This window comes from Globicephala melas, chromosome 7 (genome assembly GCF_963455315.2).
Source record: "Globicephala melas chromosome 7, mGloMel1.2, whole genome shotgun sequence".
NCBI classification, from domain to species: Eukaryota; Metazoa; Chordata; class Mammalia; order Artiodactyla; family Delphinidae; genus Globicephala; species Globicephala melas.
In genome coordinates, this window is record NC_083320.1 from 30,116,154 (window position 1) to 30,130,380 (window position 14,227).

Below are 14,227 nucleotides of genomic sequence, written 5' to 3' on the forward strand. Positions count from 1 at the left end.
ACATACTTTTTCTTTTCTTTTTTTTTTCTTCGGTATGCGGGCCCCCCACTGCTGTGGCCTCTCCCGTTGCGGAGCACAGGCTCCGGACGCGCAGGCCCAGCGGCCGTGGCTCACGGGCCCAGCCGCTCTGCGGCACGTGGGATCCTCCCGGACCGGGGCATGAACCCACGTCCCCTGCATCAGCAGGCGGACTCTCAACCACTGCGCCACCAGGGAAGTCCCCATACCTTTTCTTTAAAGAAATGAGTAGCCAGATTGACATTTATCCTATTTTCATTAATCTCTGCCTAGCAAGAGGACACAGCTCCCATCCCCTGAGCTCAGATGTCACTGCAAATTCTGGAGAATTCCCATCTCCTTCTCTTGCAGGTCAGCCTCTCTTCCCCACACACCCTCACAGCCCTGATAGGAGGACAGGACAGAGGTTCCCAACTCACTCTCTAGCGGCTCTTGGTGAACCAGGTAGTAACGTGCAGAGAAGCCATCCTTGGCCACTGCCATGTCCGTGTGAAAGGTCAGAGAGAGGATCCCAGTGGCCGAACGGAGTTCAGAAGGTGTTTTGGTCCCACAGTACTTGCCAATCAGGGGTCCGACTGGACATGCAGGACAAAGAGAGGTCACAGAAGTGGACATGCCAAACCCCATTGGCCATACATTCTCCCTTCCCACAATCACAAGTCATTCAATGGAGCACCGCTTTGGAAGCCTTGGCATAAAAGAACAACCAGAGATTTGTTTTAAGAGCAATGGCTAATGTTTTTCCTGCACATTAGAAAGTATTTTCACTGACCTGGCCTCATTCTGTTTTCACAGCCCTGGGAGATGGACTGGAAAGGTATCATTATAATGCCTGTTCTACAGAAGAAGAAATTGAGGTTTGGAGAGGGCACGTGACTTTTCTTTGTTCATACAGCTAGGGAATAGCAGAGCTGGGACTCCAACCCAAGTTTCCTGACTAAATCTTATGATTTTCTCAGGAAATGAAATTGCTTAGCCATCAAGTCTTCCTTACAGTGCAAAATACTTAGAAAGACTACGAAAGTGAAAGATTGGTTTCCTTGCTGATCCCAAATATACCCCAGACTTATGCTGGTCTCCACCTGAGAAGCACAGGTTCCTCTTGGCCTTGGGGGATGCACCTTTTATGCATCTATGACTATATAAATGATAATAAAATGACAGTAATTACAGTGATGATAATAGCAGCTTATTTATACAGATAAGACACAGAGAGGTTAAGGAACTTGCCCAAGGTTGCAGAGCTGCTAATATCAGAGCCAGGATTCAAACTTAGTCAGTCTGGCTCTAGAGTCCTATTTGGGCATAGAGGGTGGTCACTGAGTCACTCTCTGTGGCAAGCCTGATGACTCGGAGCAGAAAAGAACATTACCTATAGGTTTTCTCATCCTCATCCAAGTATCTACTCAGTCTCCTCCTATCCTTCTCCAAAGAAATATCTCCAAGAGAGAAAACTGTCTTTCTACAATGTCTCTGAAGTCATCCTTGGCGAAGGATAAGAAGAGAAGGTCATCATGGGTCATGGATAAACCCTGAGGAACTTTAAAGTCTTTGTTCTCTCTCTTTTTTTTATTGCTCCTAAAGCAATTAGCAGGCAAAGGCGAAGCTACTGAGAAGTGCCTGGTGACGCGCCATCACTCACCATGGGGGACGCCATCCCAGATGTCCAGCCAATCGTATTTGCAGTCTCCCTCTCCCACCTGCAAAGGGTCGTGCTCCAGGTCAAAGGTCAGGAACTGCAGGATGATCTCCATCTTGGGTTTGGCCAGGATGGTGAAGGTGCAGTCCAAGTTGTGTGGGTACTTCTCGGGAAACCCGGGGGACTCGATGGTCCCGTTGGGGCTGGTGAAGTTCTTTGAACAATCTTCGGAGCCTGTATGTAAATGAGAACCATAGCATTAAGAGAGTGGAAGAGGATGCCTTTCTCTGTTGCCTCTGTCACATGGGTTATTTAAATGTTTGGGCCCAAATTTCCCTCCTCACAAAGTTTTTGTTTCCACTGGAGTGGCCCTTGAAGCAACATACTTTTCACATCAACGTTTCAAGCCATAAAGCCTAGACCATCTTTAGGAGAGAAATTAGGGAGTAGAGCAGGCTTGCTCTGCATATTAGAGTAACAGCAGCAGTGGAGGATTTGGGAGGGGGGTGGTGTAGAAAGAAGTGTGTGTGAGATACAGGGAGGGAGAGAGAGAGATGGATTCTCTTGAAAAGAGGAACAGAGTCTTCTTTCTCAATTACTCAGCTGCTTGCTCCAGAAATGTAAGTTATTTCAATCCTCAAGGAAGGCTTGCTGATTGCCAGCAGGGAAAACAATGTTACCCCTTATTTATTGCTGACCTCAACACTGGCCCCCATTGTACCAGAGCCAACTTGGTGCCCCCAACTCCCTCCAAGATCCAAGGTGCCTCAGGGGAGGGGCAAAGGGGAGCTCGGGTCTCATTCATGTCATGACTATATTAAAACTAGCGGCTCTGTAGTGGCCAGACAATTAACAATTGAGGTTTGTAGCTGGTGGATCACAGCAGGGTTTGGGGATGTTAAAGGCCGCTCCAGCAGCAAGTTTGGAAAAAATGTGGCAGTGCATTGACATTTGGAAGGCTTCTGGTTCTTTTGTGGTGGGGACGGCCTTTTTTCTCTCCTAAGCTCTTGTGTCTGCTTTCTTGGGGCTCACGGAGGCGTCTTATTAAACGCTGCGCACATTCGCATCCTGGTGCAGGCTTGGACCGCAGCGGGAGGGAGCTCGTAAAAGGATTACAGCCACTGTCTCCCCTAATGCCTCAAGGTGGAGTCACATTAAAAGGGCCCTCGTGTGCTGTAACCCAGCCACCATTTGCCAGGGTCGCCTGGGACGGTCCCAGGACACTGCAGCCCAGACCATGGGCCCAGGGAGCTGCACGGAGTCAGAAGTTTTGCAAGTTAACGCGATGAATGTAAATGCTGCCCAATTAGCATTGATCTCGCTACGTTCTGATTTTAAAATTGAAAAAGGGAGCAGGATTTATGAGCGGAATAATAGGCACACTAAGCATGAAGAAAAAACACAGAAATACTAGATAAACTAGGTGTTTACTGGCAGGAAGTGTCCTCTGGGGATCCCACTGAAATATAACTGCGTGATGTCAATACAGTGATCTTAGCCCACAGCAATGTCTTTATCCGTGGCTCCCGCAGCAGCCCCTGGACGGGTCTCTTTATTGATGATGGCTTTCTGGAAAGTGGCAAATGTCTGACTTGGAAAAGGTGCCATGCAAATAAGTGGGGGAGGGGATGGAAACTTTTTTTTAGCATCAGACAGGAAGTTCCAATATCCCTGCTCACCCTTCCATCACCTCCGCCCTTCCAGCCAGCAGAGCCTTGGCAGGGTGGGAACCTGGGACACCTGGGGCGAGAGCTAATCTTTTCAGGATTCTTCTTCAGAGGTTCTCTAATGCTGCATCCCAGAGGCTCTGCGTTCCATCATTCTGAGGCCAGGTGGCCCAGTGGGCAGCCAGGCCTGGAGGCAGGAGATGAGATGACCTCTCCCCCAGTTTGTTTTTACTATCAGAACCCCAGCTTCTGAAAGCCTCCTCCATGGTCCAGGATGAGGCAGTTTAGCAAAGCCAAGCCAGCTGGCAGGTCTTCAGGTGGCTGAGAGGGATTTTGAAAAGGTTAGCATTTATGGCTGCCCGGCCACTTTGCCAGAGGAAATTAACCCTATTCACAAGTTGCTTCTAGAAAAGGCATCCTGACACTCCCTCCTAGCGTTTGCCCTATTGTCATTCCTTTCCAAGGCAAGGGGAATCACCCCCCACCCCCACCCCCTGGAGTGGGGAATTTATAGTGGAATCTTTCTTTAGTCCTTGTCATCCATGGGGGACAGGCGCTTCCGCAAAGACACTTAGAAAGCCCAAGAGAGGCCTGGAGAATGTGAGATTCTAAAGTACCCACAGTTTCCAAGGTTCTGTGGTCCTGTAATGGACTGGAGAGACTTTTTTCAATCTGATGTCCTTAAGGCAAAAAGAAAAAAAAAAGTGTGTATCTATCTTCTGACATATGGCTATACACGGGTGTATCCTGTGGCTTATTTTGAATGAAGTAGAAAAACAGTTTTATCCTTTTCATGCAGAAAAGTCAAGGCTGTCCATTACAATCGTGCATCCATCTATAATTGCACCATCTTGCTGTTTGGACTATGGTCAGTGTCAGAAGGCAGGCAGCTGAATATCAAATGTGGAGAAGAGATCTCAGGAAAGGGTGACCATCCCTGGGACAAGGGTTGAGTCTTGCAGTTATCTACCTAATCCAAGAGGCTTTTCTGCAATGTGTTAAAAGGATTAAAGGTTAAAAAAATAGCTCAGTCAATAAATACTCAAGTTTATGCAATGCTAAAATTGTCCATAGAAGCTGGGGGATTTTGGCTGCAGTGAATGATTTCATACCAAAGGACTCTGGTATGAAAAATGCCCACTCCGTGGTTTTTCACTGTAAATTGTACGATAACTCTGCAAGCAGAAGGAGAATCTGTACACATAAGGCTATTGAAAACATGGTGGATTTATCCAAAGATGAGTTGAGGCTGACCACAAGGGTAAATCCAGTTCTTCAATTTAGGAAGTGGGAGTAGGGGGCACCCCAGGTTTTCTCTGTCTGTGAAGAACCCGAGATTTCAGTTTCCAAAATGTCACTGGGCACCACAAAAGAAAACTTGATCTTGAACTTTGGTCAGAAGACAGGAAACAAACACACAAAACCCCCCACATTTTCCAGTGATTCAGTTTCAATGTTACTTTTTAAGTTATTTTAAAATTCCTTTCTCTGTTCTGCTTATGATTTGTGACTTGGGATCACTTAAGTCAGCGAGTTGTTTGGTTTACCCTTTTCTATGTGGACCGTCTGGTCATACACAGACTCTTTCATAAACCACTTCATTCAGGGCAGACACGAACCTCCCTCTCCAGCCACTCACCCCCATCTGTACTGAATTGTGAGTTTATTTCTGTCAGTATAACTCTGCAGCAGAGCCCCGCCTGGGCGATGTGCTGTCGAAGGCTTCCAGAGTCCTCTGTACAGTTGTGTATCTGTTTACAGTTCCCCCTTCTCTCTCTTTATGAATCTGACTAGCAAACACAACTGTGTGCTGTTTAGATTTCTTCAGGATGTTCATGCGTTTCTTTCATGTTCTGTGGATGACATAACTTGGCGTGTTTTCTCTCAGGGCTCCAACAGTGGAGATCTGGGTGTGGGACGTGGCACCTGGAAGAATACTCATCTTCCTAAACTTCTCAGTTTTGAACTTGGCACACCCCGCCCCCTGCACATATACGTGCTTTACGAGGGTTGACTTTCAGGCTGAGAGCTATTCTTTCCAATGGGCATGATGGCATGTGTGAACAGCGCCGAGGCCACTGGGCTCTCACCTCCTTCTTACATTCCCCAGAAGAATGGCTGTTGTCGGCGGTCTGTTACCTCCCGCTGCTGCAGTAATCTTTTTCTTCCTTCTGTAGGCAATCCCAGGCCTTAAAGTAGACTGCCCCACTTCTCCATGCCCAAGCCACCTTCCTTGGCTGGCTCCTTTGTTTCTAGGCTTGCTGCCTCATTCAAAATCCTACGTCAGCCTGTCCTCAAAAGAGCAATGCTGAGTTATGATACCTTCTGTGTGTTTTGGCTTTTAAGATCGACTCTTCACATTTGCGTGATGGATAGAGCTAACATTCACGTTTTTGTGTCGATTTCTGGAGGATGTGGCACCATCCTTTGTGAAATACTAAGTTGGGAAACATGAAACAGAGATGAGCTGGAATGGTCCTCCGCACCCTTGTTCTGACTTCCGGTGGCTAGCTCCCTGGATGCCCTTGCTTGGAGCTGTTTTCCTTTCGTGGTCAGCACAGTGGAGCCGAATGGCAGCTTTAGCACTGGGGACCTAACTACCTAATAGACTTCCCAGGTAACCTACCGGCAAGCCACTCAGCAGCTCCCTCATTTTCACATCCACAGCATGTTAATCATACCTTCACAGTTATTCACTCTGCCTCATATTGTAACAATAGTTTACCTTGCAAGTTACCTATCAATTTACACATTCATCCAATAACATAGACTGTGCATCTGTTCTGTGCTGTGGGTTTACACACTGTCTCCCCAATCAGAAGAGGGCAAACACCCCGTTTCCTTCCTTCTCTCTTCTCTCTCCCCACTAGTCCCCAGCAGAGGATGGCATAATGAGGGGTCCATCAGTGCCAGTGGCACTGACTGATCTGAATCTCACACAGGACTCAGGGGAATGTGGATGAGGCGATTTGGGTGCCTCACACCAGCCCGAGCCACTGGACACACAGACTGTCAGTCCCTGTGACCTCATGTAGTCAGCTGCATGACGACCCGGGGCAGACGGTCTTTCCTGGGACTCGTGCCCTGGGACGCGCCCGGCTCCCACTCTGGCTCCAACCTTTCACTGAATTCTACGATCTTGTTCTCAGGCAGACAAATCTGGCAAATATTTAGACAGAGTGGATATAAAAAGTGCTTTCAGCAGCTACCACTTCCTTTCAAGAATTGTTTGGCGAAAAAGAAAATATATATGAATAGTTCCCCTCACACTGAACTCAACAGGCGCCGGACTTGGGCCCCTCGATGACAAGGCTGACAGCCTCCCCTTTCAGCAGACTCTGTCCATGAGTTGTAAAACTTGGGCTGCTGGCGAGGGAAACACAGTTGTAGATGGGGTGGGAGCCCCTGAGGTGGGGGGATGGGCAGGGGTGAAGGGAGAACTGGAGGATAAACTTCACTTAGCCTCAAGATAATGAGCTCACACATGGGAGGGAAGGGCACGCTGCTTGGAGTGCTTCCATGGAGATGCTGAACCAGCGACTTGTGAATCAAAGTTGTCTCTACCCAGTTATGGATATTAAGCACTGGCCCATATTCTCAGGATCTAAAGTAATCTAAGGGGGACCTAATGGAAAGCAAGTGGTCAACTTAAAAGAAAGGCAATGTGCTTCTCCTCTCTTTCTGCTATCTTTATCAGGGTGTTGGCTTCATCGGCATTTAGGAAGTGTGGGTTCAATGGGTAGACGTGATGCAGTGGAACAGCAACGGGAATTCCTAGGAGCCATATTTGGGTGTAAAAGCAACTGTGTGACTTTGTTGGTGGTGGTGGTAGTGGTGGTGGTGGGTCATAGTAAGATTTTTAGACTCCTAACACTGAAAAGATGATGTCCTTCCGTCCCATGTAATTCCAAAGAAAGGCTGTGTTAAATCATGAAGTAATTAGGAGGACGTTTAACCAAGTTTTGTTTTTACCATGAAGATTATTGTGCTTTTTTTAAAAAGACACACAAAAATCAAATTCTTTCCAAAAGCGTTTTTCTGTGTAACAGGTTCTCCTATTCTTTCATTGCCACAAACAATGTTTATCTGCCCAACATGCTGCACCCAAGCACTAACCTGGCAGCTCGCCCTCTTAAACTGGCTGGTAACTTAAACTGGCTTTTCATCTCAGGCTGTCTCCAGGTTCACCTTGAACCTCTCTTCCCTCCATCAACTTACTTAGGCTGGATAAAATTAGAACCCTTACCACCTGTGTCAACCCACTGGGCTCCATCTATGAGCACATAACTATTACGTAGTTCCCGCACACAGCGCCCCGTAGCCAGACACAGAGGGCGGAGTCCCATCTTCTCTCCACCATGACCACACTGACCTGTCTTGAAGATCTCATAGCGGAGGGAGAAGCCTGCCCCCTGCCGGGCGTAGTCGGAGGTGAACTTGATGTAGAGGACCGAGCCCGAAGAGATAATGGTGGGTGGGGCGATGTTCCCACAGTGTTTTCCCAGGAGGTCTGCGGATTCGCTGTCCCCGTCCCGAATCTCAATGAAGTCATACCTAGGTACGGATGGCACAAAGGGGCACATATGAGAAAAGACCAGTTTTAGGAGATGAAAAGGACTATTTTCTCCCTCCAGCTCAGGTACCTCCATCCACTTCTAGACATTCAGGTGTTTCGTATTCATCAAAGGGCACTTACATTTGCTTGTAGAGACTGGCAAACATAGATATAGGAAGTTGCATTGCTTTCTGAAAGCCACACAGAACGAGCACCTCAGTGGATGGCTAGACTTTAAGGCCTTGTCTCTTGCTTACATAAGAGCAGTAGCGTCATTCTATCAAATGTCTCAAATATTTTTTTCTTTGTGCCGTAGCACCATTTTTATTTCCATTATGATCTCTCTGAATCTTAGTCTTTTCTTCTTATCTCTGTGTCTCTGCATGTTACTTAACCCCTTTGAGCGTCAATTTCTTCATCTGTAAGATGAGGATAAAAATATCCACTTCAGGGGATTGGGATGGAGATGGAATGAAAAAACGTAAAGAAGGTGCTAGGCACCGAGTCAGGCACATGGGGGCTGTTTCAGAGAGATTTGTTTATTTTCCTGCCTCTTCCCCAAGTTCAGTTCTCTCCTGGGTCATTTGCTCTTAACGTTTAGTGACAAAGACTCCCCAACCGTGGGCCACCTGCCTCCCTGAGATGACTCTGCGAAGTTCACAACAGCAGTGTCTATCTAGTTAACAACATGTTTTTAAAAGGAGTCAGCACCACATTAGATAAGGCAATAAAAACGTTTCTCCAGGGGCTTCCCTGGTGGCACAGTGGTTATGAATCCGCCTGCCAGTGCAGAGGACACAGGTTCCAGCCCTGGTCCGGGAAGATCCCACATGCTGTGGAGCAACTAAGCCCGTGAGCCACAACTACTGAGCCTGAGCTCTAGGGCCTGTGAGCCACAACTACTGAGCCCATGTGCCACAACTACTGAAGCCCGTGCACCTAGAGCCCGTGCTCCACAACACGAGAAGCCACCGCAATGAGAAGCCTGCGCACCGCAACGAAGACTAGCCCCCGCTCCCGGCAAGTAGAGAAAGCCCGTGCGCAGCAACGAAGACCCAAATGCAGCCAAAAATAAATAAATAAATAAAAATTTTAAAAAACCTTTTTCCAAAAGCAGGGGGTGAGTCCCTGGGGACCCAGCATCTCTGAGCATATAACTATTAGCCTCAGCAAGAGGCAGAGCGGGCTGCCTTCCCCACCCTGAGGCCTGAGTTCATTTCAAAGAGAACCAAACTGGCCCGGGTTGGGGAAGACACCTCAAAGAACCCTTGGCTAGGTCCACGGGACGGCGCACCTACTGTGCCATTTCATCAGTACAGAGGCACATTTTCAGCTTCAATGTGTGGTCTGGCAATCCTCACTGTCCGGCGTCTGTGCTCCTTGTCTGGGCTCCCAGGGAGTACTCCTGTCACAACTGCTGACGTGGAACATTTCTTCCCCACCAGCTCCCTCAAATTGCTGGCCACTGTACCATTATTTACTGAAAACCATCCATCTACCTCTCTCTCCCTGTTTATTTATTTTGCATCAACCTGTCAAAACAACATGTCGGAAATCTCTTCTTTTGGGGTAAAGAGAGGGACCGGGAAGGCTACCCTCCCTGGGATGTGCCACACACACAGGGTCTGTGGGAGCCGGCGGTCTGCAGAAGTGGCTTGTTTGAGCTGGAGTGGCCTGAGGCCTCACCACCGCCCCGGGAGCCATGTTTCAGATGGCTCAGCCACTTCCCAATAAATAGGCCTTCGAAGGGAGTATATGGAGCAGACCAGGGTTAGTTCATTCTTAAACCCCAGAGGGCTGGAATCCTACAGTCCAAAGAATCGCAGAAGCTGGTTAGAGTCCAGAGAAGAGGAGATGGCAGGGTTTTCCCCCAGGAGCTCTGAAGAGATGGACACAGATTGGGAAAGGCGGGGGTGGGTGGGGGAATCTGTTTAGGTCTTGTGATTTCAGTGTGGGAGATGGTGCTGACTTTGAAAATGTGCTTCCTCACTTTCAAAACAACAGTGAAAAGACACTTAGCTTGTTCTCAAAGGAAATTCCCCCAAACCTTCTGGAAAACCCCTCCTTTGTATTTCCACGATGAGGTAAGAACTGTTGGACAGTCACTCTCAGCTGAGCATTGGTGATGTCTTCTTCACCAGGGTGCACAACGGTGGAGAAGCACCTATATCCATGGAGCAGACATTACCCAGCTTGCCTGGAGGAGCCAGTGTCCCTCTAGCCCACCCTCATCCCTGAATTAGACAGAACAGGGTTTGGATCCCAGCTCAGACTTATTAGCTGGGTCCCCTCAGGCAAGTCACTCAACCTTTTTGAGCCTCAGAAATGGGGAAAATAAGAGCAAAATAGGGCTACTAGAATTTTTCTCCTAGGGTTTTTTCTGAAATTTAAGTGACCCACATCATCTATATAAAGTGTCCCAGCACGTGCCTCATGAGTGTTCATGGGAATTTCTTGTATTTTCACATTTCAGAGGACAAGCAGCTGAGCCGTAGTGCAGAAGCGACTTTCTCTAAGAGACAGAGCAAGTGAGCAGAGATGCAGTATAAGAGGGAATGTACATCTGTTCAAACATTTTGGAAGGCATTTTGGCAAAAATGTGAAAAGAGTTAATATGTACACATCCTTTGATCCTAGCAATCCCACTGCTAGGATTTTTTCCTAGGAAAATAATCAGACAATTGTGCAAAGATGTATATGCATCTTTGTGTGTATATATTTTAAAAAGCATGTGAAAACGGGCTTCCCTGGTGGCACAGGGGTTGAGAGTCCGCCTGTCGATACAGGGGACACGGGTTCGTGCCCCGGTCCGGGAAGATCCCACATGCCATGGAGCGGCTGGGCCCGTCAGCCATGGCCGCTGAGCCTGCGCATCCCGGTCTGTGCTCCGCAACGGGAGAGGCCACAGCAGTGAGAGGCCCGCGTACCGCAAAAAAAAAAAAAAAAGCATGTGAAAAGTGAAAAGATGCTCTGTTTATAAACAGCATTGTGTCTAAATGTCCAACAGCAGTGGTGGGTAGATGAATTTTGGATATTTATAAAATGGAATACTCCACTGCTATAGTAAAAGTGCTATAGGTCTAGTTTTTTTTTTTTTTTTTTTTTGCTTTTAAGGAAAAATGTCCACGATATATTGTTACATTGAAAAAGAGTAGATTTTTTTAAAAGTATGCTTTAAAATATATATAGGTATATATATTTCCTTGCATATACATACAGAAAAAGTCTGAAAGCATATAGACTAAAATAGGGACTTCCCTGGTGGCGCAGTGGTTAGGAATCCGCCTGTCAATGCAGGGGACACGGGTTTGAGCCCTGGTCCAGGAAGATCCCACATGCCGCGGAGCAACTAAGCCCGTGAGCCACAACTACTGAGCCTGTGTGCCTAGAGCCCGTGCTCCGCAAGAAGAGAAGCCACCGCAACGAGAAGCCCGCACACCGCAAGGAAGAGCAGGCCCCGCTCGCCACAACTAGAGAAAGCCTGCGTGCAGCAACGAAGACCCAACGCAGCCAAAAAGAAAGAAAGAAATTGAAAAAAAAGAATATAGACTAAAATATTAACAGTGGTGAAATATATATATGGATGGTGGGGTAATTTTTACTTTCTTCTATTATCTGAATTGTTTACAGCGAGCCTGCATTTCTTTAAAATATGTAAAATAACGATACTTCCATAAAGAATTTTTTCCAAAGTAGAAGAGCTGAGAAAAATAATCCAGCTCTCAAAATTTTGCAGACAAAAAATGCCATCATCATCATGACAATCATCACCCATCTCACAGAATCACCGTAAGGACTAAATAAGACATAGCTTGTTGGAGCACCTAGAATAATACCAGGGACATGGCCCACACTCAGTGAATACTTTAAAAAAATGTTTTTACAGACTACCAGATAGCTCCAGTGTTTGTGTTGCCAATTTCTATAGGAAGGACAAAAAAAGGCCCTGACATCCCACTGGCTTGTTCATCAGAAGCGGAGGGTTTTATCTGGTTGCCTAAACACCTGTGGAGTAATCTAGGGGATTAACAGAATCAGAGATGAAGCAAGGCTACCCAGCACATGTCATAGCTATAAACTTGCCTCAATTTACTCAACGGATATACCACCCGAATCCTTTTGGGTAATGCGGCCAGCTGCAAATACATCCTTACATAACTACGTACACATATAGTGAAGAGAGGCATTTTTGGAAAAGGTTTATATAAATTAATCATATCATACAGTTTCTCTCTGAGCTTGTTTTTTTTTTTTTTTTTTTCGGTATGCGGGCCTCTCACTGTTGTGGCCTCTCCCATTAGCGGAGCACAGGCTCCGGACGCTCAGGCTCAGTGGCCATGGCTCAGGGGCCCAGCCGCTCCGCAGCATGTGGGATCCTCCCAGACCGGGGCACGAACCCATGTCCCCTGCATCGGCAGGCGGACTCTCAACCACTGCGCCACCAGGGAAGCCCTCTGAGCTTGTTATTTAAAGGACCCCTCTGGTGAGTCCTTTTGTGAAGTAAATAATCAGTCCTTACTTCAACTTCTTAGAAAAGCTGGATTTTCCTATCCAGTTTGCTTGAGGGGAAAGCGACCAGTCACAGTTAGGCAGCTAACACCCGCCCTTCCCTTCAGTGTCGGGGTTCTGCCCTGTAGACAAGCCCCAGCTAACCACCAGGTCTTCTGGCTGGGGTTTTTGTATGAAGGGCATATTCCAACGGACATGCTGACTCCACACAGAATGTCTCATTTACCTCCTGTGTGACTGACTCATTTGGGGAAATTTTTTCTTATCGGGGATTTGCTACAGCTGGAGTAAATCTCCTTAGAAATTTCAGTGTTGTCAGGTTCATTTGTGAAGACCTAGCGGAGACTTAGGAACTTTGTGGCCTTGGAATAGATCTGACTTTGCATCTAGCATCTAATAACCAGCATTTGTTTGGTAAAGGAATCTGGGCTGCAAACTCAGAGCTCACCCCAACGATAGTCATGTAGGATAACCTGAAAAGCCATTCGTCTTATTCATCTTCTGGAAGGAGACAGAAACCAGCTAACAGACATATTAACTATTGTGTTTGCATTTCATTGTTCCTAATCTCCCTCAGATGAAAAAATTCCTTTCAAAGCTTTAACACTACCTTTTCTTATTTTATTTACTTTCCTAAGCTGAAGTAGCCATCTCTACTCCAGTTCTTTTTTTCTCTCTAAAATGGTTCCCCAAGTACCTTTTTACTTTTCACAGATTCCGACACCTGTATGTTGAGCATTTGTCTAATGAATGCTTTCTGTACTTTCTTTCTTGACTTCAAAGTCTTAATTTCTCTCCCCAAATCCACATTTTGGGCGTGGGAATCTTGATGGTGGAATTAATTATAAGAGTCCACAGGAGAGATATGAAAAAGCAACAGTCTCATCTCTTCTTCTCATCACTAGACAGACATGAAAAGAAGCTTTCCACTTTCCATAACTCTATCCACACTTGATGCTGCCCAGCAGGCCACCAAAGGCTGGGTCAGCCAACCGAGGCTGTGCTGGAAGATTTACCACGTGGAGGCCTCTTCTCCCAGGGCTGGATAATGTCTAGCCCCATCCAGAGTCTACCTTTACGGATGTCACATAGAACTGCTTGTGAGGGGATTTCTATATCGTAGGCAGAGTACTTAGCTGCTCCAAGGAAGAACGCTGTGCCCATTCTATGGGATTTGTCTACACATCTAAGCACCTCTGCAACCAAGTCCTGAAGCCGTAAACTTTGCCAACCAGGCAATGCCTCCTCTCATGCTATTTGCATCATGAATGTTTAAGCCATCACGTTCTGGGCATGGCAAGTTCTTTCCAGCCCCTGGGCTTTGCACTTTCTCTTCCCTCTGCCTGCAATACTCTTTGTTAGCCTTTGCTCTGTCTGGTAACTTCTCATTCTTCTGAGTGCGAATGTCACCTCCTCTGAGAAGCCTGCCCTAGTTACCTCATTTCATCGGGCATGCCCTTATTTTCTACCTCACCACCGTCTCATTGCCTTTCTGGCTGTTACCATAATCTGTAAGGTTTTGTCAATATACTTTCTTTGTTTAGAATCTGTGTCCTTCACTAGACAATAAGCACCACGAGGGTAAGAACCTCACCTTTTCACGGATGAATTTATAATACTTGCACGGTGCCCAGCACATAGGAAGGCTCACTAACTTTTTGTCGAGTGAATAAATGATTGAGGGACCTGAGGTTGACGTTACATGTTAAGAAGAACGAACTCTGCTTTTGAGGGGTTCGGTCCGTTTTACACTCTGCATTTGGGCACCAACACACTCACTCAGCTATTCTGGTTGTATCTGGAAACCAAAATGTTGCCTTGTGACTTGAAAACATGAAA

General features: G+C 46.9%; 1 protein-coding gene across 5 annotated transcripts in view; it reads right to left on the reverse strand.

The window, feature by feature from the left end:
* NRP2 (neuropilin 2) overlaps window positions 1–14,227 on the reverse strand; it is a 114,987-nt gene that overhangs the window by 72,462 nt on the left and 28,298 nt on the right. For all 5 annotated transcript variants that reach the window (XM_030853985.3, XM_030853993.3, XM_030854012.3 and 2 more), the window contains exons 3-5: window positions 7,697–7,878; window positions 1,661–1,891; window positions 438–593 (exon numbers count right to left, since the gene is read on the reverse strand). In XM_030853985.3, coding sequence (XP_030709845.1) covers window positions 438–593; window positions 1,661–1,891; window positions 7,697–7,878 — 569 coding nt within the window. The remainder of the gene's footprint in view (window positions 1–437; window positions 594–1,660; window positions 1,892–7,696; window positions 7,879–14,227) is intronic.